The sequence below is a fragment of the Callorhinus ursinus genome, unplaced genomic scaffold (genome assembly GCF_003265705.2).
Source record: "Callorhinus ursinus isolate GAN/ISIS: 27379988/994484 unplaced genomic scaffold, GSC_fseal_2.0 scaffold1, whole genome shotgun sequence".
Lineage (NCBI taxonomy): Eukaryota > Metazoa > Chordata > Mammalia > Carnivora > Otariidae > Callorhinus > Callorhinus ursinus.
The window spans coordinates 6,623,876-6,650,265 of NW_027397063.1; the positions used below are offsets into that span (position 1 = coordinate 6,623,876).

Below are 26,390 nucleotides of genomic sequence, written 5' to 3' on the forward strand. Positions count from 1 at the left end.
TCAAAAATGCTCTTGGGTTCACCAACTTTCTTTTATTTGTTTGATTCCTTTCTTCATTATACCTTCTTTACATCACTTTATCTTATCACCTAGGTCCGAATTTCCTATTTTTTCCCATAAATATTTCCAGTAAGCATTTTGTTTACTGAAACAGATGGAAAAGAATTCCTTTCCAACGTGTTTGCCTCCTTAAATTTTTCCTACAATATGTTATATCCCTAAATTAAAGTGATACAAAAATACAAGGAATCAGCTAATACATTTCTTGACACATTAGACAGAAACCACAAGTATCAAAGATAACTCCATTTTTGGTAAATATCAAGAATGTGCTTGCATTTGAATAAATACATATGTATGTTTATATTTGATTTTTTGAGCTTCCTATATGTGAGGACCACCCCTTGCAGACTACTTACCTGTGAAATCTGTATTAATCCTCATCTGAATCAATATTAGGAATATATTCAATTTTGGATGGCTGAAAGTTTTTTGAGAATCTAACCTAAGAGCAAGAAAAAAAATAAAAAAAAGAAAGCACTTTTTGTATGAGTTGATAAAGTATTAAAGTTGATGGTTTTAGCTTGAGTGTTCATCGGCTAGTGTCGCTGAAACTATGAAGACATAATTTTAGATTCATCCCCTTCTATGTCTTTTTTTAAAGCCTCTGAAGGAAAAGAATTGAATCTTCAGAAATCAAAATGAGAATTGCAGAGAAAATAGAAATGTTTTCCTAAATTGCTTTTACTCTTGTTACACAAAGGTTGGGAAACGGTATCATAGTTGGAAGGAGTGTGCTTGTTTCTCATATGTACCTGATTGCGCACCAGGAATTAATCACAACATTTATCTTTCATCTAGTGGTTAAAAAACAGCTTCTGGTAAGTTTAATAAACTCCTGTTTATACAAGCAATGTTCTTCTGAAACTGCAAGATACCATGACTAGCGTTTGAAAATTTACATACATTTCTAGACCTAAGAAAAATTTTATACATCTCTGTCAGTCCTTATTTGGTGCAATACTTCCTTGCTTTGCTGTTTCTTTCTCTTTTTGTGTTTTTCAAAGCCTACTTTATTGAGGTATGCGTGACATACAAAAAGCTGTATATATTTAATGCATACAATTTGATGAGTTTGGAGATAAGAATATATCTATGAAACCATCACCACAATCTATGCCATAAATATATCCTGACTTCCAAAAGTTTCCTCCCATCCTCTTGATGATATGATGGTAATGAAAACACTTAATATAGGATCTATCATCTTAGAAAATTTTTAAGTGAACACTACAACATTATTATCTATAGGCACTATGCTGCACAGTAGATCTCTGGTATTATCATCTTCCATAGCTAAAACTTTGTACCCTTTAACTAATACCTCTTCATTTTCCCTTTTCCCCCAGTCCCTGGCAATTACCATTCTACTCTTTGCTTCTATGATTTTGACTGTGCTAGAGTCCTCATGTAAGTGTATCAAGTAGTATTTGTCCTTTTGCGGGTCTGGTTTATTTCACTTAGCATAATGTCCTCCAGGTTCACTCATGTTGTCACAAATGCAGTATTTCCTTCTTTTCCAAGGCTGAATAATATTCCATTGTTTGTGTATACCACATTTTTTAATCCATTTGTCTGTCAATAAATACTTAGTCTGCCTCTATGTCTTGGCTATTGTGAATAATGCTTAGCAAATATGGAAGAGCAGATATTGTTGTTTCCCCTTCGAGTGAAATGTATTGACGTTTCCAAGGGTGGCCTTATAAGGCAATGACCTTATACAAGAAAATTAATAAGGAGAAAAGTGTGGTTGCAGAGAATAGAAATGAGATTAGCTAGCATTAAAGATACCAAGAATCTTAGAATTTGTAAGCATAATAATAGATACATAATACACCAAAATAGTATAACCATCACTTACTCATTACCTAATTTAAGCCAAAAACTTTGACTACCTTACATAACCTCTGAAAACATTATAATCTCCAATTGCAAAGATAAAGAAATTGAATCAGGAAATTTAAGTGACTTAACTCAAGACCACACAGCTAGTAGGTGATAAAGTTAGGATTTGAATTTGGATCCAAAACTCATGTTTGTTCTTTTTACTACATCCTGCTCTTGTCAGAGAACAAAGATCAGTAGTGATATTAGTAGTGATATTAAAATAAACTCTCATCGTGGAATATGAGAGATTGACTTTGTAGTCATCATTGGTCAATTTAGATTGAGCATAAATTGGCAAAACTCAATTGAGTTGTAGAAACAAGAATAAAATAAAGAGAGAAAATGAGTCTTGCCTAAGATCACAAGTTTTTGATTGGAGCATATCTGGGTAGAATGCACGAGACTCTAACGTAAGCCAAATGTAAACAGTTCTCTATAGTATTCTGTTTTAGCAAACCTGATTTTAGATACATTGAATAGATATCAATAATACTTTGTGTAGGGCTGTTGAACAAGAGCCATAATTCTAAATAGAGAATGGACAGAAATGTCACCTTATTAGAGAAAAACTCTCTAGGCTCAGGACTGCAACAGTGGGATTCAGTCTAGTGGGACGTGGTGAAGGAAAAGCAGACAATGCTAATCTTTCTTCATTCTCCTCTTGTCCTTCTCCCTTTCACCATGGAAAATATGATGGCTTAAACTCTATCTGATACCTTTTAAGGAAGATAAGGATTTTGCAAAAATGCTCCAGGAAAAACAAGGCATTTTACGGGAGATAGGCTAAGTGTTTGGAAAGAGGAAATTTAAAAGGATTACCCAGAAGGACAGAAAGTTCTGAAAAAAGGAAGGAGTCTCTCCTTCACAGAGCATTTTCCTAATTTACAATATTGCTTAACACATAAAGTTTAGCTTTTCTATGCTAAAGGTGATTGGACTTTACTAGAGGGCAGATGGTTTGAACAGCAGAGGTAATGTAAATGAGGTGCTCATTAGATAGGATTATAAAGAAAACAACATTTTAAAGTAAAAAAAAATCACAATTGGGAAGAGAATCAGTACGATTTTCTCACAATTCAAGATTCTATAGAAATCCCTGGTACAGACGACTTCTGTAACTTGAGTCAAGCAAAATGGCTGCAGTGGTGCCCTTGTACACCAGGGGGCGTATTACAATTGTTCACTGTTCACCACATTTTGAGATTTCTAAATAATTTTCAGAACTCTTTCATTCACTCCTTCTGTACCTCATCATCTCATTGATCATATGAATATCTTTCAAGACTTCAAGACTACCCTTGTCTCTTCTAATATTTTTCTGGAGGCCAAAGACCTGATGTAGGCTGGAAGTTTCTACTTTAAGTATCATTTATAGGCCAACTAAGAGCCATTTTAAGATTGGAATAAAACTTTTCAGACTTTCCATTCTTTATTTCCAAGCCTAAATTCTTTGTTCTATGAAGCCTGATATTTCTTCTGAGGCAGAAACCGGTGAGCATGATTTAGTTTTCAATAACTTATGTTTTGCGTGGTTGTCCTCCAATGCTAGCTTGCTGAGGATCTTCTGGACTTTACGTAGAACTATTCTCATTAAAAATCAACGCCAGATTAGGACACAAATGTCCTAAAATGTTGTTTAATGACTCCTAAAGAAAAATTATTAACAAAACTTCTTTCTTTTTACCTATTAAAGAGTATAGATTTTTGAAACTATTGTAACCTATGTTGTACAGAAAGTACTAGTCAACAAAAATAAAATGATGTATATATGATATATGAAATATATCATATAATACAATGATAAGATATAGAGATAAAATATGTATTTTATTGCAATAGATATAGTTTATATACATAAGCTTTTATGTATATAAATTTATGAATATTATATATAGTTTATTTCTATATATGGTTTATATATCATAATATATATAGTTTATTATAATTTCAGGACACATGGCAAATGTAAAATTGAATACAAAAAAAGCTATTCTTATACTTTCTTGAAGAAACATTTCAGAGTTTTAGCGTGTTGGACACCAATACTCTAGAGAAAGAGCTTTGTCAGCCAGTTGATTTTTAACACTTAACACAGAGTTTGCATCTCAATAACAGAAAACATGATTTCCTATGTTTCTTGTAGAGCATAGCCTTTGTAAGGCAAGTACCTCTTACAGATCGGAATTAGGGAACATACCGAGAGGCGAATGACGTAGTTTCTGAGGCATGTCATCAATCACACTCCATTTGCACTCTGGAAATGTCTCTGCTGGTAGTCACCTCTGTTTTCAGAGGTCAAGTGGAGTACTCATCTCCTCTTAAATGCAATGCAAACTACAAAGCAAAGCTTAGTGGCTGGATTGTGGCTTATTTCTCAAGAGACTCTGATAATTACAAGTGAAAAAATCGTGGACTGTTCTCATGATAGAAGGTTTTGGAAAGAAATATACCAATGCACAAGTGTTGCCTAGCAACATGGTTTTCATAAAGAAAAGCCAATTTTTGAACCTTTTAGAAAGTCATCACTGAGGATACCATATTCCTATTCCTTTAGTGAAAGGGTGGGAAAATTAGGTAGAGGACTAATTCCTTTTTGACCCCACTATCAATGCTGAACTAGTGACGCTTACATATGAAGTTCCAATATTTATTTCCTTATGCAATAATTCACATTTTATTGGACATCTGTTACAAACTAAGCATGTACTTCAGTGTGATGTCTACCCCTCACTCCACCAGAACATCATCCACTATCTCTTGAAGAAGTAGAAAATTACAAGGAAAATGATCACTATATCAGAGTATTTCCATATTACTTAATGGTTATAAAGTTGGCAAAGAGAGTAATATTTCAGGGATCATTATTTAAAACACTGACTGGGGAGCCTTTTCTAATTACAAATGCAATGCAATAAATATTAATGAAATATCTACTATATGATTGAAAAAAACTGGGCTAGATATTGTATTAGATTTTTAACGAAGGTAATACTCAAATGGTGGGAAATAAACATGCATGAGTGGCCATGATACCAGGAGAAAAATGGTAAGTACCATCTCATCAAGCAGAGGGACTCTTCCGAGAGGGTGAAAGTATGAAGAGGCTGAGAGTCTAGCATTTCAACATAAAAACACAGAGCAATGTCCCAAACAAAAGCAAAGGTATATCAAAGCTTGGCATTAAGAGGAAATTAATGAACAACTTGGAGTGTGGTAAGAAGTGAATCTGCAAAAGCAGTTTGGGACCAAATCAAAGACTCTTCTGTGAAAGAACTGTGCTGAATGAAAAGCAGACAGAGCTAAGTCCTGGTTTCAAAAACCATTAAGCATGTATCCTTGGGCACGTTATTTCTTTTCTCCTATCTTGGGTACCTACCACAAAGAGTTGTGAGAATTAAGTAAGATACTTCATGCAAAGACCAGACTCTATAAGCACCCAGTAATGAGAGCCCCACAGTTTATGTCAATGGGTATGAGAGAGCCATGAGAAAGGATTCAGGACATCTTATCTCAAATGCTATCGTAGGTCACATTTGGTTTGTTTTGTGTTCACATAGACACACTTGGTTAGTGTATTCAGTATGTAGACACAGTCTTCTTTCACAAGGAAATATGCTCTTTTGTATTTTTTTAAAACATACAGCCCTCTCTTGGGGCATGTGGGTGCCTCCGTTGGTTAAGCATCGGACTCTTGATTTTGGCTCAAGTCATGATGTGGGCTTTGTGCTCAGTGGGGAGTCTGCTTGAGGATTCTCTCCTTCTCCTTCTGCCTCTCCCCACAGCTCATGCTCTTTTTAGTTAACCTTTAATGAGTGATGGGAGGGGTTAGACAAAACCAAAGGTAAGAAGGGGACAGACACCTGGCATTACTTTGCCGAGGGCAAACCAGTAATGGATTAGTCTCTATGCTAAAATCAGCACTGGCACGAATGTCTTGGATTATTATTGATTTAATGACTTAACTTGGTAATGCCACTGGAATGTAAGGTCTTTGGGGTCAGGAATCTTCTCGGCCTCATTCACCACTCTGTACCCAGCACTTGCCTGACATAATCAGTTAAAGGGTGTTGACTGATTGGCTCATTGATGCAGAAGTCCTTTCTGACTCACCTGCTCTAGGGTTCTACTCGCACTGTATTTCCTTAATTGGATTCTAAATATCTTAATTGTGGGAGGTGTTGACTTTTAATTCTTTTGGTTTCCCACAGTTCCTTTGAATACATGTGATAGTTTTAAAAGTTCTCAAGAAAGGTGGGCTGCAATTAGTTTAAATTACAGCTTTTCATCTGATAAAGCTGTATTATCAGAATATTTTTAAAGGCCTACTTTTCAGGCATCCAGTTACTTCTGGTTGTACTAGATGCTTAGCCATGGAAAAGACTCCAATTCAATGTTTGAGAACTAATGGCTAAAATTATGTTAAACAATTTCTTTAAAAAGATAAAAGATTTGCAAAATTAAAGTATTTTATAAGATTTATAACATATAAATAGGTTTTCCTCACCACCAACTTGTAGGAAATTCAACTAAATATTAATGCATGTGACATATTCCTGCCAGCAATTTCATTAATGTGATAGATTGATCCAATTCATCATATTTAGATGTCACACCCACTAATAACCCTTTATGGGTTAGAGTACCAGGTGATACACTCTATCTCAGACCACTGTCTAAAAACGAATTCAGCATCTGTTGATAGTCTAAAGATATTCAGCATCTAAAGATAGTCTAAAAACGACTATCATCTGTTATTCTGGAAACTTCAGCCAGGTCGTTGAGGGCTCCCTTTAGCTTCTCTCCGGCAGTCTTCCTATCCAAGCCACTTTATCTACTGTCTTCCTAGTACCTTTCAAGATAGTTCCCAACTCCACAGTGACTGCCATGATTCTTTCCACAGTGCCACTGGCTACCAGTGTTGTGGTCAGTCCCTGTATTTCCAGCCCAGACTTTCTCCTTCTCCCATCCTTGACAAAGAACTTATAACAGATCTTGGGATTCTAGGAGGAGGTTCTACCATCTGGGCAGAGGATCCCTGGGGTTTCCATCATTGAGTTATTAACACCTGTGATATCTCACCATGTGGAGAAACTGGTCACCTGTGACTGACTCAGAAGCATCCAGGACCTACCACTGAATTTGCAGGAATTCTCAATCAATGTCCTGGCCATCTTTCGAGAAGTCTTCTAGTTAATGAATATTAGTAACCTGCAAAGTCTCCATTTTGAGGAAATTGCAATGCAATATCTTTGTGAAAGTAATAAATAACTTCAATAATACAATAGATGGTGTTCATGAGATAATGCATGTGTATTAAAGTCCATATAAACTGTAAAACTATACAAACATTAAACTTTGTTGAGTATTACTTAAAAGAATTCAAACTTGAATATCTACTTAATATCTTTCTTGGATCACTAATATAAGCAGAGATATACGTGGGTTATTTTTAAAAACATTGATTTAAACTTGTATCAATATACTTTCCAATTGTTACTTATCCCTTTTAGGGTAAAGGCTCTGATTTTGTCTTAACTATCTTTCAATCCAAGGTTTGCAATTTCATCTAATTAAAAAGTGTCCAGAAATCTAAAATTTCTTCAGTGGATGTCTAGTGACCTGTGGTTGAACCACAGTTTACTAGGAATTTTGTTCCACTTACTGGGAGGAGAGACAGTGGGCAGTTATATAAAGGAATGGAAACTTTTTGAGATCATTTCAAGCAGGAAGACACAGAATTAGCTGCTTTAATAACTCCCATGTGGGTAATCTCAATACCAAAAGTTTTCAATATCTGAATCTTGTATCATTAGTGGGTCACAAAATCTATTTATTGATGGTGATCAGTACTTCTTTTAATGATAACTAATAGAATGGGGTGGGGTGGGATGAGAGAGGATAGAAAATGGTAGAGTCATCTTACACATTTTTTTTTTTTTCTGAAAGTTTGGTTCTTAGGAAAGAGTAAGAGAGAGAGAGAAATACAGAGAGAGAAAGGAGAGAGACAAATAAGTTCCAAAGTAAAACATGTTTCTCAGTATGGGTCAGGGTCACACAAATTTTAAAGCCTCTGCTCTATAAGAATCTTCCTTGGCACCCATCCCTATGGTGTGGACACTCTGCAGTAGAGCTGCTCTGGATAGAGTTTTAAAGACTCACATACATAGAGGAAGAAGTAATAAAATTCCTACAGCAAGTGTCCGTTTGAATTGTATAGTATTTGAAAACAATTTTCTTCTTTAGCTAGATAAAGAAGAAATAAAAATTGTTTCTAATGCACTTAAATACACATGGGGATTTTCTTTATACTACTTTTTTTTCTTTTTTAACTGCCCTGTAGGTTGTTTGAGGGTAAGAACTATCTTCTCATCTTTGTAAACCCAAGGACAGTGAAGTGACCGCCACACAGTTGACATTCTGTAAATGTTTATTAACTATCCACTGAAGAAATCACCATGGTTGAGGACATGTAAATTAAAACTAGTAAAATAATAGCGGATAGAATCTAACATTTATCAGATTTATCAGCTGCCTTCCATTACATAACAAGTGTTTTTTTTTTTATGTAATGTCTCCTTTAAATCCTTAGACTAATCCTACCATATAGATGATTTTATCCAATTGTAAAAATGAAGAAATTGAGAAATTGAGGCTAGGATGTGAGTCACCCAAAGTTATCAGCTCACGGGCCAGAAAAAAACTTAAACTAAGCTTTAAAAAAAAAAGCTTAAGTAGATTTCTCAAGAATGCATGGAAACTAAGTGATGGAATCTTAAGTCATCTTTCTACCACATTCCAACTCAGAGGACACTCAGGCTCTTAGCCTATCAATAAATACCTCTCTCTCACTCTCTCTGTCTCTGTCTCTATCTCTCTCTCTTTGGTTACTTAGTCTTATTGAATTTATTTTTTTTAAAGATTTATTTATTTATGTGAGAGAGAGAGAGTGAGTTGGGGATGGGAGAGGAGGGAGAGGAGGGGAAGAGGGAGAGAGAATCTCAAGTAGACTCCACACTGAGCATGGAGCCCAGCAAGAGGCTGGATCTCACAACCTGAGATCATGACCCGAGCTGAAATCAAGAGTCAGGCGCTAAACAAACTGAGCCACCCAGGCGCCCCACTTTATTGGTTTTGGAAGACACTTTTAAAAAAGGGAAACATTTTCATTCTTAATAGAGCTCATGTCGGGGTGCCTGGGTGGCTTAGTGGGTTAAGCGTCTGCCTTCAGCTCAGGTCATGATCCCAGGGTCCTGGGATCCAGCGCCATGTCAGTCTCTCTGCTCAGTGGGGAGTCTGCTTCTCCCTCTCCCTCTGCCTGCCACTCCGCCTATTTGTGCTCTCGCTCTCTCTCTCTCAAATAAATAAAATCTTTTAAAAAAATGGAGCTCATGTCAAGTTTTATTCTTAATAGAGCCCATTTTATATAGCAAATACAACATGGTTGTGTACATAAAATGGTTATATATGCAACAGAATAAAAAATATAAATACATATTCAATAGTTATGCATACCCATTGAAATACAGGGAATCTTTGGAGGTTACAGGGAACAATGGACAAACTAAATAAATCCTTATTTCTCATAAAAGAATCTGTACAAAATTGGCATATTTTGTGATTTTTAAGGAAATAGAATGGATTTACAATTAATTGACCACAGCTTCACAGTAGCCTGGTACTACGAGCTTGAGCAATTTAGAATTTATCATTATAGACTTTCATTACTTTGTTTCAATATGCAGCAAAAATATTCTGAGCATGACATATGAAAGAACAAAATTAAAATGTTCCAAAGTCTTAATTTTCTTGCTGGTTCTTTTTGTGTTCCCTCTATAATTATGTAAAATCCAATTACTTAAGTCAATATCATAATAGTTAGAAATCGCTAATTTAGTAGTTAAGAGAATTTAGTAGCCAGTGGTTTTATTGGGAATGTACTGTATCTTATACCAGAAAGCCTGCTCTTTACTTAGGTCTTCTGCATGAACACTCCCGTTTTTGTGCAGATATGTAAATCTAGGGAGGACCGTTCTCCAACTGTATGTAATACCATCCAATTCTCTAGACTATTTCATATTGTCATTCTTCAATTTGCACTGCACTTGCTCAAACAAATATTCTTAAATATTTCATCATATGTCCTGCCATATCTATTTAGAATTTTTTTTAGCATTCATTTACCTTTTGCAGAGATTCATAAAATAAATTTGTGGAAATGCAATTCGTTAACGGCACAGACTCCTAATAAATAAATTCGACATTATCCAAGATCTTTGAAAAAAAGTAATGCTCACTATTTCCTTGATATCAAATGCTTGGAAATGTTATTAAGTCAAATAGACATTTTATTACCTAGAATATTGTGACAGTGCTCTCTTGTTTATTTATTTATTTATTTATTTATCTATTTATTTATTTATTTTTACTCATTGTGTAGGATTATATGATTTTTTTAAAAATAGAGTTTTAAAAGTAGAACTGAGTTTATAATATAATACTGACTAGCTGTGTGATTTTGGACAAATAACCTTCTCCGTACCTGAGATGTCTTATTAAAAAAACAAACAAATGAAACCAAATACACAACCCAACTCTTTGTACTGCTCTATCGATTATAAAAATACACTGCTATAGCATGTATAGTTAAAAATAAAAGCCCACAAAATTTTGACAACTGCTTTTAAAAATAACATAAAAGTGAATAGACTGATGATCTCAATTTTCACAATTAATTTTTATTTTTAGGTATAATGATGAATCAGTTGCTAACATTTTATTAAATGATACTCTGAAAGTAACAAATTATGCAGAAGATCACAGTCCTGTGTTAAGGGTTCCTTTCAGATAAGCAGGCAAGATTTGGAAAGTAGGATATAGCCCATAACCACAAAAATATTTCCAGTACCTCTGGCCAGGGTTCCAATGACAAAACAATCAAATAGAAATATTATTGTAAATGAAATATTGACTAAAACAATCAAATAAAAGTTCTTATTTAAAAATATGTCTCCCAAAAGCATATTAAATTTAGGTGACAGAAGGAAATTCTAGAATTACTACTCAGAAATTTCCACTGTTCTCCAGTTCCTTTCATAATATAATCAAAATTTGTTAGCATGATATCCATGGCCAAATAGCCTTTCTAATTCAAGCTCTTTTCCAAATGCAAAGGGAAAGGGAGGGTCCTTGCCCTTCCTCAAACAGGTGTTTTGCACACTGTACTTGTCCTACTTCCTTTCCTGTAACTTTACTCTGCCTGTCCAAATACATTATCCTCAAGGTCCTAACTGGAGCTTTACTTCTTCTGGAAAAACTCCTCCAATCTTCATTTCTTTTCTCGTGAGATTCTGCCAGTCTAACTAAAGTTATAGTTAGTTCATAATGTTGATAGCTGTGTGTCAATTCCATTACATTGTTGCTTAAACTTGCATCCTCCAGGACTTAACATAAACCCTGTCATGTAGCAGGGACAAATAAATATTTGTTTAATGAACTTGTTTTCTTGTATTTGAAATATGAATCCCTTTGAGCAGATGCTTGTTAACATGAAATATTTGGTAGACACAACTGAAGAAGTTCATAGTCAGTGAAGTGCTCATATGATACATTGAAATGTGGTGTTGAGATACTTAGAGAGTGAAACCCGTGATATCAGCTTCAAAGCTTCAAAATGAAGAAATGTAGTTTATGATCAGCTCCATCACTGCCGGTCGATACTAAGAGTTGAAGTCTTTTCTCGTGGAGTACACAGAATGAGTCAGACAAATTGAAGGAAGCCCTAAGAATACCCAAAGATATTAAAGCAGAGTCCATAAACCAGAAATTGGTCTCAGTTGGTCTTAATTATCTGAAATATAGTGAGAAGATAATCTAAGTCTTGCTATTTCTCCTTGGTCTGGGATGATCGAAGAGTGAGTATGATCCCAATAGACAACTTAGATGTTCTGCTACTGAGAAACTGGTCACAAAAAATGTCATTTTTTTCCCTCTAATTGCAGTTGAACAGGTCATTACAATTATGAATATCATCACAATTACTACATTCATGTGCAAGAGTGGAATAATATTTACCAATAAGTAGCTCAACATTATTTTAGATTTATGAAATATCCATGCATTTATTCAGTAGTTATCACTTATAATACCTTTTGCATGCTTGGAGTAATACAATATTTTATTTTCACTGTCCTATCTCCATCCCAAATAGGGGATAGGTCCGGTGTTCTCAGTTAAGAACTATCCTAAGCAGCTCATTCCCCAGATACCCATCTAAATCAGTGGTTCTAAACAAAGAATAATTGTGCCTCTGGCGGACAATTGGTAATGTCTGGCAACATATGTGATTGTCACAAGGGGGATAGGGTGTGTGTATGTGGGGGGAGGGTGGCAGTGCTACTGGCATCTAGTAGAAGGGGCCAGGGAAGCTGCTAAACATCTAACAATGCACAAGACACCCATATCCTGACAAAGAAGTACCCAATGCAAATGATAATAGTTCCAAGAGCTGTGGAAACTATGAAGAGAATGAACACTTGGTTAAAGTACAGGAAACAAAGCAGAAAGGTAGAGAATGATAAAGGAAAGTCATGATAAAAATGGGTGGAGTATGACAAAAGCTAATGAATGAAGCAAACATGAGAAATATGATGATCAGAAATAGCATAAGATGGGCAAATAGATTAAAAATTATCTCGGGGGTGGGGGTCGGGTGCCTGGGTGACTCAGTTAGTTAAGTGGCTAACTCTTGGTTTTGACTCAGGTCATGATCTCAGGGTTGTGGAATGGAGCCCCTCATTGGGCTTCATGCTCAATGGGGAGTCTGCTGGAGATTCTCTCTCTCCCTCCCCTCCATACCCCCACCCCCGCTCACGTGCTCTCTCTCTCTCTAAAATAAATGAATCTTTAAAAGGAAATTTTCTTGGAAACAAATTCCCTGAACATTGCCCTCTGCCCTAATATGTCTCGTGCCCAGCTAGGCCAGAGTTGTGTTCCTAGCAGGACTGCACTGGAGAGATCATTAGCAGAAAAGAAATTGTTCTTATGAACACACATAGACACGTATTAAGAGGTTTCCATATCCCAGTGAGCAATTATGAAACTGCTAGAAATCTCCCTTACAAATTAGACTTAAGAATATGAAAAATGATCTTTAAAAAAAAGAAGTATGAAAATAATTTTATGAACTGAGAGTAAGATTACTTACAAGTAAAATTTTAATTTACTCTTGCTTAAAGTCTTATGCACTAATTCATACTGTATATGTTATGAAATAGATACCCTCAGCCCAGATTTTCAAGAGAACGGAGATTGTGGTAGATAATTATTATGTGTCAACTGGACTAGGTTATGGTGCCCAGTTGTTTGGTCAAATACTAGTTTTGTGTTGTTGTGAAGACATTTTGTAGATTTAATTATCATTTACAATCAGTTTACTTTTAAAGAGATTGTCTAGATAATTGTGGGTAGGTCTTGTCCAATCAGTTAAGGCTTTAAGAGCAAGAACAAAGGTTTCTCCTAGAGGAAGAAATTCTGCCTCAAGATGGTAAAGAGAGCAAGAGGGGAAGAATGAAGGGGGGGGAATTGGAGGGGGAGACGAACCATGAGAGACTATGGACTCTGAGAAACAAGCTGAGGGTTCTAGAGGGGAGGGGGTGGGGATGCGTTAGCTTGGTGTTGGGTATTAAGGAGGGCACGTTCTGCATGGAGCACTGGGTGTTATACGCAAGCAATGAATCATGGAACACTACATCAAAAACTAATGATGTAATGTATGTGATTAACATAACATAATAAAAAAAAGGGTAAAAAAAAAAAGAAAGAAAGAAAGAAAGAAACCCTGCCTCAGTTTTCAGCCTCCTGGACTGCCCTGGGAGTTTTGGACTTGCCAGACCTCACAGTCATGTGAGCCAATTCCTTAAATCGCTGTCTGTGTGTGTCTCTCTCTTTGTCCATCTGTATCTCTCTTTCTCTAGTCACATCATGAAGAGAAGATGTGGCCACACCGTTTTATAGTTTTTAAGAATGTTCCAACCATCAAGAGAAGCTTAGACATTCATAAGGGGGAGAAGTTTACTCTCAAAGAGTTCATTCTGGTAGAAGGGTATCAACCCCCACCCTCTTCACAACACACACACACACACACACACACGCACACGCACACGCACACGCACACACACACACACACACACACACACACAGTGCTTCTCCTTTCTTGTGAAGCAAGAGAAGCTCATGAGGACCATGCACGGACAGTGTGGTGGCTGGCCAGAAGTGGCGACAGTAATCTTATCCTATACAATAGGAACATTTTATATAATAGGAGCTCAACAAATATTTGTTCAAAGAATGCCTAACTGAAAACAAAAATTTTTGAAGCAATTAGATGAATAAATGCACTTCTGAGAGAATATAAATCTCTCAAACATGAACTATGTCATATATTTCAATTCTTATTTAACCTTTCTTCTTTTTGTCCAGAAAAAAAATAGTAAAATATATGAAACAAAGAAAACAAAGAGTGTTGACCCAGTGAAGACTTTTGAAGTACGGGATGCATTCACTAAATGTGTCATGTTAATAAAAGGAATGGGATATCTGTGGGATTTTGTGGTCTAGAGCCACTGAGAGGACAATGCAGAAAATTAACTATGTTTCTTGGAGGCTGTGAGTTAGGGTAACTAGTATTCGCTGTTTCTCTCTTAAAAAGCTGCAGTGAGTCATTAGCATTGGCTGAGTGAAAGGAAGCTGCTCTAGGAGCAAACTCTGCTTCCATGGATAGACGGCTAGTGTTTGTGTTTCCTCTGGACCAAGAGGTCTATCTCTAGAGCAAATGGATGCCAGCAGAAGAAAGCTGGATGGGGTGTAGCCCTGATGATGGGTAGGAACTGAGGGTGAGAAGCTAACGAGAAGTTGTGGAAGAGTGTGCTGTCCGGTGAATGGTTCAGTGCAGGAGATTCCAGGGAGTTGGGTGGGGTTATAACAAGATGGTTTCTCCACTAGGGAAAGAGCCGGTACTCAGACACCTGTGAAAACTGAGGATATTCAGCAGCAAAGGCAGAATCACAAGTAGCACTAGCTAAGTGAAGACTTTTATGTCCCTCTGAACACCTTAGAGTATCACCAATCTGTTACTTAAGCAAAATGAAGCATAGCCGAACTTCTTGCAGTGAGGGGCAGACACCAGGAGAGTTTTAGCTGTGATTCCAAAGAGAGGTGTTAGAAGTGAGATTCTGGGTTCAAATGGTGTCAAGGTAGGAAATTGATTGGGACTGGGCAAACTTATTACATGATACTTTAGGACTAGTGAGCACAGCAAAGAGAACATACTGATAACAAGCCTCTCGATAAGCAAATGGTTGCTCACTTTGGTCTCTGTTTTTCCATGTCTACAGACCATTTTCTCCAAAAAGCTAGTCCATAGGAGTTTCCTCAAGCATACAGTGAAATGATTCCTTGGTTTAATCTCGTCTTTTCCTAGGGAAAGTTTCCTGAAACAAAGAAGTCACATTGACACAGGGCGTCTAAACCATACTGAGACAGATGACCTGAGTTCTCACTTTCTTTCCTCCCGTCCTTTCTCTCTGGTTTGAACAGGAGAAGTTGGGAGCAGCACTTTGATGGAAGACAAGGTAGAGCAAGGAGCTTAAATCAAATGATCATGCCACCAGTGGCCTGCCAAATCACATGACAGGTTTAAATTAAGGGAGAAGGGAAAAGACTTGATGTAGCTGTAAGGCTGGTTTTTAATTTCTACTGGATTAGAATTAACTACTAATGTGAGATAAAGATGTTTCTTAATATCTTAATGTGATCATAGATCTGCCCATGGAATTGTTCAGAGATCCAGGCTAGTTAGAGCCCTCAGGTCAAGTGTGAAATTCAATAGCAGGAGAAAGATGAAGCAATTTCCTAATTATGCCCTACTGGGTCTAGCGTGTTTAACACATTAGTTATATTTAAAATCAAAGATGACCATCCAATAATTCTCAATTCCTTCTTATATTAAGCTGTAGAGTTAGAGTTTCACTCACTGAGTCCTAGATAAGGTTTGTTACAGTAATTAATTTTTTGATCAAACTAAGTAAAAAAGAGATAATGAACGTAATTCATGAAAAAATCCATCTTTTCATTTATCATTTCACCATTTATTGTAAATCAGAATGAACATCATGGAAGCTATGAAAACATAGCTCTCACACCTCCCTCTGCAGGGAACATGATTGACTGACATCTCCAGCTGCCAGTCTCTGAATCTACCACCACGTTCATGTCGACGTCATAACATGCCCTCTTCTTGGCCAGTTACTGAACTTGGCAGGGATACTAAGGCAGGCCCATCTCTGTGAGACACTGAACTCCTTTGATGGGTAACTTGGAACTGCCCTGAAGAAGGTTATTCCAACCCAACATTCCTTCTTTGCTTCTCTCTTTCCTTCACTGAATTCAGATCTGCATCGTGGTCTGATGACCCTCCCAGAATTCTCCAGCTACCTCTCCATTTTCCCTGACAGGCATTTTCTCCAATAAATTTCTTTTAGGTCAAACCCTGTTTGGTAGCTATTTCTTGAAGGACTACAACTAACACATTAGATCGACGAGAGTTATTTTTTTTTAAATATGAAATGGTAATTCTTTGGATTGTCAGTAATGAGTTTTATGTGATTTCCTCACACTTTTTCCCCCCACACTTTTTTTGAAGTCCCTGTTCTTTGTATTCCTATTGAACCTTAATTTTTTGTCCCCATTATTGTGCTTGCTGCATGATGATACGTTAGAATTGTACGTGTGTGAGCTTCATGAAGGCAGGGAATTTATGCCTTTGTTCAGCACAATGCCTTGTCTATAATCAAAACTCAGTAGGGACGCCTGGGTGGCTCAGTAGGTTAAGCGGCTGCCTTTGGCTCAGGTCATGATCCCAGGGTTCTAAGACTGAGTCCCTCATCGGGCTCCTTGCTACGTGGGGAGTCTGCTTCTCCCTCTGCCTGCAACTCCCCCTGCTTGTGCTTGCTCTCTGTCTTTCTCTCCCCCTCTCTCTGACAAATAAATAAATAAAATCATAAAAAAACCTCAATAAATATTTTGCAGTGAATGCCTAACTAAAAACAAAATTTTCTAAGGCAATTAAATAAACAAATTCATCTATCAGTGTACATAAATCCTTAACCTGTAAGATATATCACATTTTTTTAGTATACGTGCTGCCAAAGTGAGCACAAGATATATCACATTTTTAATTATCCTTTAAATTCCTTGTTTTCTATTCAGTAACATATTAATAAAACCTATGAAACAAACAAAACAAAACAAAAAGGTGCTTACCTAGTGAAGACTGTTGAAGGTATTGGATACATTCAACAAATGTATTGTATGAATAAGAAAAATGGAATGCCATAATTCATGGTAGAGAAAAGTTTATTTTGAATGTCAATTCTATTTGAAATACACTTAAGTGAAAGAATCCTAGGAGAAAAATAAGAGAAAAATCTTAGAGAGTAATGAAAGGGACTCTGAGCATTGACATAAAAATGAACATTCAAGGCTTATCTCATATGTCTGATTTAGAAAAGGTCACAGGCCAAGGTTACTTTGTCCACAATGAATCACATACTTCTGGGAGAGATGGTGATGGCGAGTCTTGGTGATGCAGATCATCAGTAATCGCAGATATTGGACAGGCTACATGTTAAGGTTTCATAAGGCACAGACATAATGGTGAGATAATGGGGAATATTCAGCAAGTTGATCCAAAAAAGCAAGAGCTAAAAGCTGGTTGGTAACAAGTTGACTGGCAACTCCTAGAAGAAAAGTAAGTTGGACGACTGAAGCTGGACCCACAGCCCAGAGATTGGAAACCAGTGCTTCCACAACCGAAAGACCCAAGGCCAATATTTCCACATCCCAGAGACCCCATGTAATTTGTTTGGCAGGGACTGAAGAAGAAGGAATTCTTTGGGCGGAAGCAGGATGTCTGGTAGGGTCTGGCCCCAGCACAGGATGTCCCGCAGCTGGTGCGTTCACAGCAGGTCTCCTGATAGCCATCAAAGACAGAGGAACCCAGCTGGCAGGTGCTGGGAGAGTAGAATTCATTGCTGGGGTAGAAAGAATCATAGGGAGAACCTGGGTACCCCAGGTAACCTCCGAGAGAGCAGGAGGAGAGGTTTCCAGGGCTGCAATTGTAATGCATGTCAAGTTCTGAGTTCAGCTGAGTGGCAGAGAGGTTTGGTGAGTGTGACTGTTACCTTCTACTGGACGCTTATATACCTTAGCAATGAGTTAGTAGCATGTGCCCAACTTAATAAGAATGCTTAATTAGTCTCCAGTCAAAATGAAATACATTAACCTTCAAAGGCCTTTTTTTTTTTTTTTTTTTTTACGAAAGAAAACTTTTAAATGAAAGAATTTCATTAGGTTTTCAAAGCAATTGTTTATGAGTAAAGATGTCATCTCTCATTCAACTAGCTTGGGTAGATGAATATAATTGTATGGTAATTGTCCCTATAAGATTGGTGTTTTATTCATCCTATTCCTCAAGATACTGTATCTGAATGGATAATACAGTGAGAATTTTGCTCCGTTTAAAGTTCTAAAAAAATACTCTGTTGTCTGGAGGGCATATTTATTTTGTTCCAAGTTTAAGAACCCAGTTGAGAACAGAAAAAAAAAAAACAACCACACTCCTTAATATCTGTTTCATCTCCCACATCTTGTGGACCTTATAGAAGAAATAACCCACTAAGAACTCTTAATTGGTAGAAAAGTTAAGTGAGTGTCCTACATATTTGGATTTTGGTTTTCTTACAGCACAAGTACCCAAGCTGCTTTTGTGTGTGTAAGTTTTTGATTTAAGAGTGAAGGGTCCAGGGGTGCCTGCATGTTCAGTCAGTTAAGCATCTGCCTTCAGCTCAGGTCATGATCCCAGAGTCCTGGGATCGAGCCCCTGCGTGGGGCTCCCTGCTCTGCAGGGAGTTTGCTTCTCCCTCTCCCTCTGCTGCTCTCCCTGCTTCTGCTCTCTCGTTTGTGCATTCTTTCTCTGAAATAAATAAATAAAATTAAAAAAAAAGAAGGGTCCAGGGGTGCCTGGGTGGCTCAGTCAATCAAGCGTCTGCCTTCTGATCAGGCTGTGATCTCGGTTCCTGGGATAGAGTCCTGTGTGGAGCTCCCTGCTCAGTGGTGAGTCTGCTTCTCCCTCTCCCCCTGCCCCTCCTCCTTACCTGCTCATGCTCTCGCTCTCTCTCAAATAAATAAAATCTTAAAAAAAAAAGAAGAAAGGGACCAATATTTGCAGGAGTACATTGAAGATTACATTGTAAAAATACTGAAGTCAAGGAATCCTTGCCCTGAAGTTGACTTGCTTTTTGATAGAAGACATTGATAAATTATCAAGCTTAATCCCCATAAAGTTTAAGTAAATTTTTGGTAGGGTTGATGTTTTGAGAACAAAAGAGTAAGCACTGCACATAAAAAATGGGCCTTTGTTCTCTTAGTTTCCATTCATAGGGTAGGAATTTTACTGCAGAAGGTAAATATAATCAAGAAAGTGTCTACTCCACATAGACTTCAAGGAACGATCAAGTGTTGGAAGAATTCATAGTTACAAATGATCTTTATAAGTTGATATGGGATGGGAGGGAATAAGAACAGATGGTAATGTGAAATAAAGAATGAATGCCATTGGGACCTCTGATATGACACATGTATCAAGTAACATATATATTCTGCCTAGAGGACTAGTATCGTAAGTATTTTTCTAGACTCTCTCATCAAGAGCATCATTGACGACCACAAGTAGAGTAGTGCATGGGGGCAGGAAATGGCTTAAAATAACCTGTGGGAATGGGCAAACCTCATAAGACACCCATCTTCAAAAATTGATATGTTGTCCAATGGAAATGAGCTGAAACTTATTCTAGAAAGAACTGAGATTACTAGGTGGAAGTTTTAAGGGAAGATTCAGCTAAAAATCTAAGACAAGCCACTTTTGTAGGTAATGAGATGTCCATCTTGAGGGCACTGGGAATACCTTGTCAGGATATTATAAATGGGATTCCAGTCTGGTAGGGGACTGGAGATAATTGCTAAACTCCCAAATTGTAAACTTTATGGGTCTGAACATTTTGAGTAGACAAATTGGTTTTCAAGCATGTTTCATTTATGACCTAAATATAGTTTGTCTTCTGTTTGTAAAGTAAACGATTCTTATTTATTAGGCTTCTTAATTATAAATAGCAAAAAGCATTCTCCTAGATCCCAAACCTTCCCATTTTACTTGTGAATAAAATATTGAACATTAAAACATACATATAGGTATTCAACTCACCTAAATTGAATTTGCTTGCTTGCTTCAATGTCATCCACTCTTAGATCAGCTATTTCTATGAAAGAATATTCTCTGAGTCAGGTATTTGGTAATTTTTGAACATTCTTTTCTCAACCAAATGGAGGACTTTACATTCCAACCCTTTTGTTCAGGAGTGGAAGGGAAATGCTTTACTGTGAAAGGAACGAATCAAACATCACAGAAGCCACAGCAAGATAAACCTTCTCAATCTTTCCTCTTCCTCAAGGTATCAATCTTCATTAGTCTACTACATAGAGGTGGAATACAAGTCATAGAACAAGAAAAAAATGACCATTATTTTAGAAATTTTGTAATACTTGTCAGAAACACCTGAAAACAATTTAAGTCAAAGTGATGTATGTTGCTTTCTGAGGCAAGGAAGAATCTCCTTAAGATGGTTCCTTTGGTCTAAAACTTCAAGGCAATTACCTTATAAACTTTTTTTAGAACAAGAACATTTTCCAGGTTCTGGGGAACTTTTTTAGTGATAAACACTGCCTCTGATTAGAGATAGAAATACGTGGGGGTGTTTTTGCCACCTTTTTGTGATTTTCAATGCTTTTTCAGCATCTTAGATGAATCACCTCCAGCACTCCAAAATCATATAAAGCGATTTTAATATTTAACTTATGCCACCATAAACACACACACAAAAGAAAGAAAAACTAAGATCGACTCCTATTGGTCTGCACACAGTTTAAGCAGGAACATGGGAAATAAGGGAACCTCAGTTAATATTTCACTGAAGCTGTTCAAATTGAGATCTGATTAAAAAAAAAATCCTCATACATCTTGCATATTACCCCTGCTGCTTCCTGAGGACACTATTCATTAAGTAAACTTGCTTGACAACAATCAATGTGTGTTTTTGTTTAAAAGAAATGACTATGAATAGATCAGTTAGTTAGCAACTTTGCTATCCAGATGGCAACAATTTTGAGACAGATTGTGAAAGGGGTATCAATTATTTTTAATTAAGCCAGCTTTCTTCATCCCAGACACTGTCTACCTCTGAAGCAGTTCTCTGAGTGATCTGCTGGGTGACCTCTGGCAAAAGGAGATGACTAATAGCTTTGAAGATTCAACACTATTATCTGAATTCCAAGGCACAAACATTACTGCATTTTCCAGTTGTAAAACCACAAACACTACATATGTTTGATTATGATGATCTTTTCAATTCAATTAAAAGCAGAAGGTAACCTGTTTTTATGTGTCATGTGGCTGGCACACCCAATGATAAGGGTATATAAATGCCCTAGTCCAAGAAGTGGCATTCAAACTCAGAACCTTCTCTTTGTACAGCACATCTCCTCTCACCATGTCCTACAACTGCTGCTCTGGAAACTTCCCCTCCCAGTCCCTTGGGCGACACCTGCGCTACCCAGGATCTTTCTGTGGCTCATCCTACCCCAGCAACCTGTTCTGCAGCACCAACCTCCACTCTCCCAGCACCTGTCAGCTGGGTTCCTCCCTCTCCAGTGGCTGTCAGGAGACCGGCTGTGAGCCCACCAGCTGCCAGACATCCTACCTGGTGTCTAGTCCCTGCCAGATGTCCTGCTACCCGTCGAGAACCTCCACACTCTTCAGTCCCTGCCAGACGACTTACACCGGGTCTCTGGGCTTTGGCTCCAGCGGCTTTCAATCTTTGGGTTGTGGCTCTCCCTCTCTGGGCTTTGGATTGGGTGCTTTCCAATCAGTGGGCTATGGTCCCAGTGCTTTTTCATCCCTGGGGTGTAGATCCAGCTTTTACCGTCCACTCTACTCTTCTAGAAGCTGCCAGTCTGCTTTCTACCAACCAACTTGTGGATCTGGCTTCTACTAATCTTATGTTTGAGCATAATACCTACTATGTCTAGAAATTTACCATAATACCAGCTATGTCAAGATCCATGCTATCTATTGATCTCTGTCCTAACATTAGCTTACAAATTTGACTTGTATTGTTACCTAATATGGTTTAGAAATAATTTGAATTCTGGTAATCGGAAAACACATTCATTGAAGAAAGATGTCAGAACAGCTTTCTTGTAGTTATATAAACATGCAATATTGAAACATATTTCTTTCTTAATATCTTTCTTAATATCTCCTAGTGCATTTATTTAAAATTTTACAAAATGGAAAAATGTAAGTGTAAATAAAAATGTTACATGGCATTCACATATATGTTTTTATATGATCTGTTCACTCTGTGTCTTCAAAACTACTTCTAACTATCTGACTGGATATTTCTGTATTTGTATTTATCATTCAAAAATTTTTTACTTAAGGGGTGCGTGGGTGGCTCAGTCGGTTGAGCATCTAGCTCTTGATTTCAGTTCAGGTCATGATCTCAGGGTTGTGGGATTGAGCCCCACATCGGGCTCTGTGCTCAGCACAGAGTCGGCTTCTTCTTCTCCCTCTGCTCCTCCCCACTCGTGCTCTCTCTCTCTCTCTAAAATAAATAAATACATATATATATATATTTTCTTTTACCTTAAAAAATAAAATCATCAACTGTCTTTTTGGTTTGAAAGAAATTATTTCGTCTTTAATGTGCACTCCATACCTTCATATGATAAAACTTAGAAACACATTTTTAAGACTGCAAACCATTGTGGCCTTTTGTTATCTATGGAGTCAGAAATTTCAGTGTTTTTATATAAAATAACTACAAATTGTAATGGATATTAAATACACTACATAATTTTGGGAAGGAGGTTACTCTAATAAAATATATCCTAAAGTACATGCAAAAGTGGAGTTAAACTCTCCAGTGGGAAGTTAGACGTACCAGTCCAGTCACCACACTCAACTGACATAAGAAACCAAGTCTCAAGTGTTGAATCACTATATGGTACACCTGAAACTAATATAACATTGTATGTTACCTACACTGGAATTAAAATAAAAACTAAATAATAATAATGAAAAAAATCAAGTCTCTAAGTGAAATATCTAATACATTCCAATATTTATTAGTAAGTAGGCCCAATATCATCAGTCCTGTAGGTCTGATAAAGTCCCAACTTGCTCCTGCTTTTCGGTTGTTCGGTTACTAACACTTGTTTGAAAACAACAGCAACAAAACAAAACTCAAGACCAAGGCAAATGCTCTTTTGTTACAGCATTCAGCTAAACATCCTGGCAGCCGATAACCCGGGAATCAGCATTTCTGCCCCAGACTTTTATCCACTAAGTCAAGGACAACATTACTAAAGGCATAGATATAACTAGATTCCTACCCACAGGTAACCATATGTCTTGGTTCATTCTGTTTGTCTCAGCGACCAGTCTCATTTGGTAATGGTCTTAGATTTTTTTTTTTACTTTTTATTTATAATGAGTGTTAATTGAATTAGCATAAGTGAGATTGGTTTGGGAGACTTCCACTTTGGTCATGCTTCTAGCTCGTGAAGTATAAGATGCATGCATAGTGAGCAGAGTTTTTACTTTAATCAACATTAAATCTGAAAGAAGACAAGGCTTCTCCAATCCCTTCCTTTGTTCATTCTTTTTTGAGTAAAAGAGAACTATCACTTTTCTTTCAAAGACAGTGTGCAGAGGGATCACTGAAAGACAAATTAAATTCAGATACACGCGGTAGGACCACTCATACATTCGAATCGTTGTGGAGAGTCATTTTTTTTTTTTTTTTCCTAACCTAGCCAGTAAGTACTGCTATGGCTCTTTCTATAGGCCTCAGGAGACAGTAATATACACCAAGTTACCAGTAGGTGGAGATAAAGAGAAAGTTGGGAATTACCGATGGGTTGTACATGAAATACAGCGTGAAATTGAGAATGCCACAAAGCATATAAAGAATAATTTACATGCTCTTGCTGGGGTGGCTTGACCATATATTGTTTAAATCTGCAACTATTCTTTTTGTCTGAGAACATCTTTCTTCTTTAAATTTGCAAAAAAATATTTTTAGGAGCAATGAGCTAAAATTGAAAGTTCATCTTCAATGAAAAAAGTGAATACAGAATTTCTATTCCTAAAGCAAGTTGATGGTGAATATTTAATTTGTATAACAATTTGATGCCATTTACTATCCCCCATGGGGGTCAGCAATGTCACTGACCACATGAAAAGTTAGAGACAATTTTGCTGAAGAAGCATCAATGACTACTTCAAAAGAAAATAGAAGTGTTTTGTGAGGGTTTTTTTTTTTTTTTGTGTGTGTGTGTGTGTGTGTATTTATTTATTTATGTAAGTGAGTACGTAAGTAATCTTTACACCCAGTGTGGGGCTCAAACTCATGATCTGGAAATCAAGAGTCACATGCTCTTCCGACTCAGCCAGTCATGCTTTGGCAAAGTAGAAGTTTTTTTAAGATGATTATGATGAGAGAAATACTCTCTAAAGATCTGATATACAAAAGAAGCCGTTTTAGACTTCTAAGTCTGCATGACTGTACATAAACTTTGTTCAACGAGAAGCCTGACTTATGGCCCACCATGCATGTATTGTACATCTGCTCTGTGAATGAGTAGCCTAAAGGAAAACCATCTTGTCCTTGAGAAATTGATCAGTGCTCCTACTGCCCGAATTCCTTAATGTTAAAACTTGGGATTTCTGCCTATATGCTCATCTATAATTTTTTTGAGCTTTTCCAAGATGAAGAAAAGCCTATTATCCTGTAAAGACTGTTCATTCTCTGGAGAACTTTCTTTCTCCCGAAGATCCTGTTTCCTGGGCGGCTGTCCTAACTGGGGCTCGAATAAGACTCTATTTTCTTTCTGTATTTGAGTTCTCTTTCTGGGAAATTTGTGTCACCAGTTGCTTCCAAAGATGATGATTTATTGTTAGCAGTCGCAAAAGATGTGTTAATAGATCACTGGGATGCATACATTTTCATTGAGGTCAAATAGCTATTCTAAATGATTTTTACTCACGTTAAACCCTAAGTTTTCCTGTGCATGCAAAACAACACACACACTAAAGCAATAGCTATTGGTGTGCTCTTCTATTAGCAGCAGTAAAACTTCACTTAGGAATAGATGAAGGAAGCTTTATGTCTGTATTGTCAAATGCTTCACGTAGAAAATGAACAAATTCTAATAATGGTTTGATCTCTTCATTCATTTGAAGGGGAGCAAAATCTGCCACCTCAAAATATTCCTCCTTGTCCTGTCAATTATTTTAAGCTGGTTATTTTTAAGAAAATGCAGGCACAAAAGAAGATCTGAAAATTGAGTAGAAGTTACCCTTTTATAAGATACATTTATATTCATAAGGGAAACCTCTGTTTGTAAGATGTCTCCCACCCCGTGCCAGGAAAAGGGGAAGGACTCAACAGTCTAAGAACTCTTGTCAGTGGAGAAGGTGAGGACCTCAATCTGCATAATAACTTCAGCCTTGTTTACTGAGCTTTTCCTGGTCACCTCCATAACTGACTCCCTACCCCCAATATCTTCCTTTGTCTTTAGCTGAAGATGGTATTTAAGGTGATGGCTTTGACCATTTCAAGGGGTTACTCCCCACCTTAGAGTTATAAAGTTATTAAACTTTTGTTTTACTCCTGTTTTAAATCAATTTAATTATTAGACCAGCCAAAGAACCTCAAGAGTAGAAGTAAAATGTTCTTCTCCCCAGCACAGGATGAAGAATCCAACTAAAGTTCATAATGTTCTGATTGACAATGTTAATGTAAAGTTATTTAAAAAGGTCAACATTGAAGATAAAATTATTGGTTGCCTCAGTAATAATAAAAAAATGCAAATCTGGTAAAGGACAACATCTTGGTAAAGACAAGTAAGATTGCTATGGAGAAGAAATAACAGTTTTTAAGTATTGTAAATAAATAACTCATAATTGTATCCAAACAAACTGCAATATTCTGCTAATGAAAGTGGAGGCAGTAGTTTTAAAACTTTAAAAGCAGTCATGTATACCCACAGTAAGTTAGTTTGGTAATCAATGCTTTTCCTTACCTCATCAACCACCTCTGTTGTATTATTATCCTTGTGCCTTTGTGTTGCTGGTTTTTAGGCTGTTAGTATGCTATTTTACATAATAAAGCACACCCAAGAGCTTTTCTTCTGTTTCTTGCTTGGGCTACTATTCTGCCAAACTGGATTCTAAATCCCCCCCCCCCCCCGCACCTCCACCCTGCCCC

At 37.0% G+C, this 26,390-nt stretch overlaps 2 protein-coding genes across 2 annotated transcripts; one reads left to right on the forward strand and one right to left on the reverse strand.

The window, feature by feature from the left end:
- The first annotated feature begins 843 nt into the window (after positions 1-843).
- On the forward strand, positions 844-22,109 carry LOC112820753 (keratin-associated protein 14-like). Its single transcript, XM_025867723.2, has 2 exons — positions 844-881; positions 21,590-22,109. The coding sequence occupies exon 2, from the start codon at positions 21,606-21,608 to the stop codon at positions 22,107-22,109; it is 504 nt and encodes a 167-aa protein (XP_025723508.1). The 5' UTR covers positions 844-881; positions 21,590-21,605.
- Positions 17,678-18,130, reverse strand: KRTAP15-1 (keratin associated protein 15-1). The gene has a single exon (XM_025867710.2). The coding sequence runs from the start codon at positions 18,128-18,130 to the stop codon at positions 17,678-17,680; it is 453 nt and encodes a 150-aa protein (XP_025723495.1).
- Positions 22,110-26,390: the final 4,281 nt, after the last annotated feature.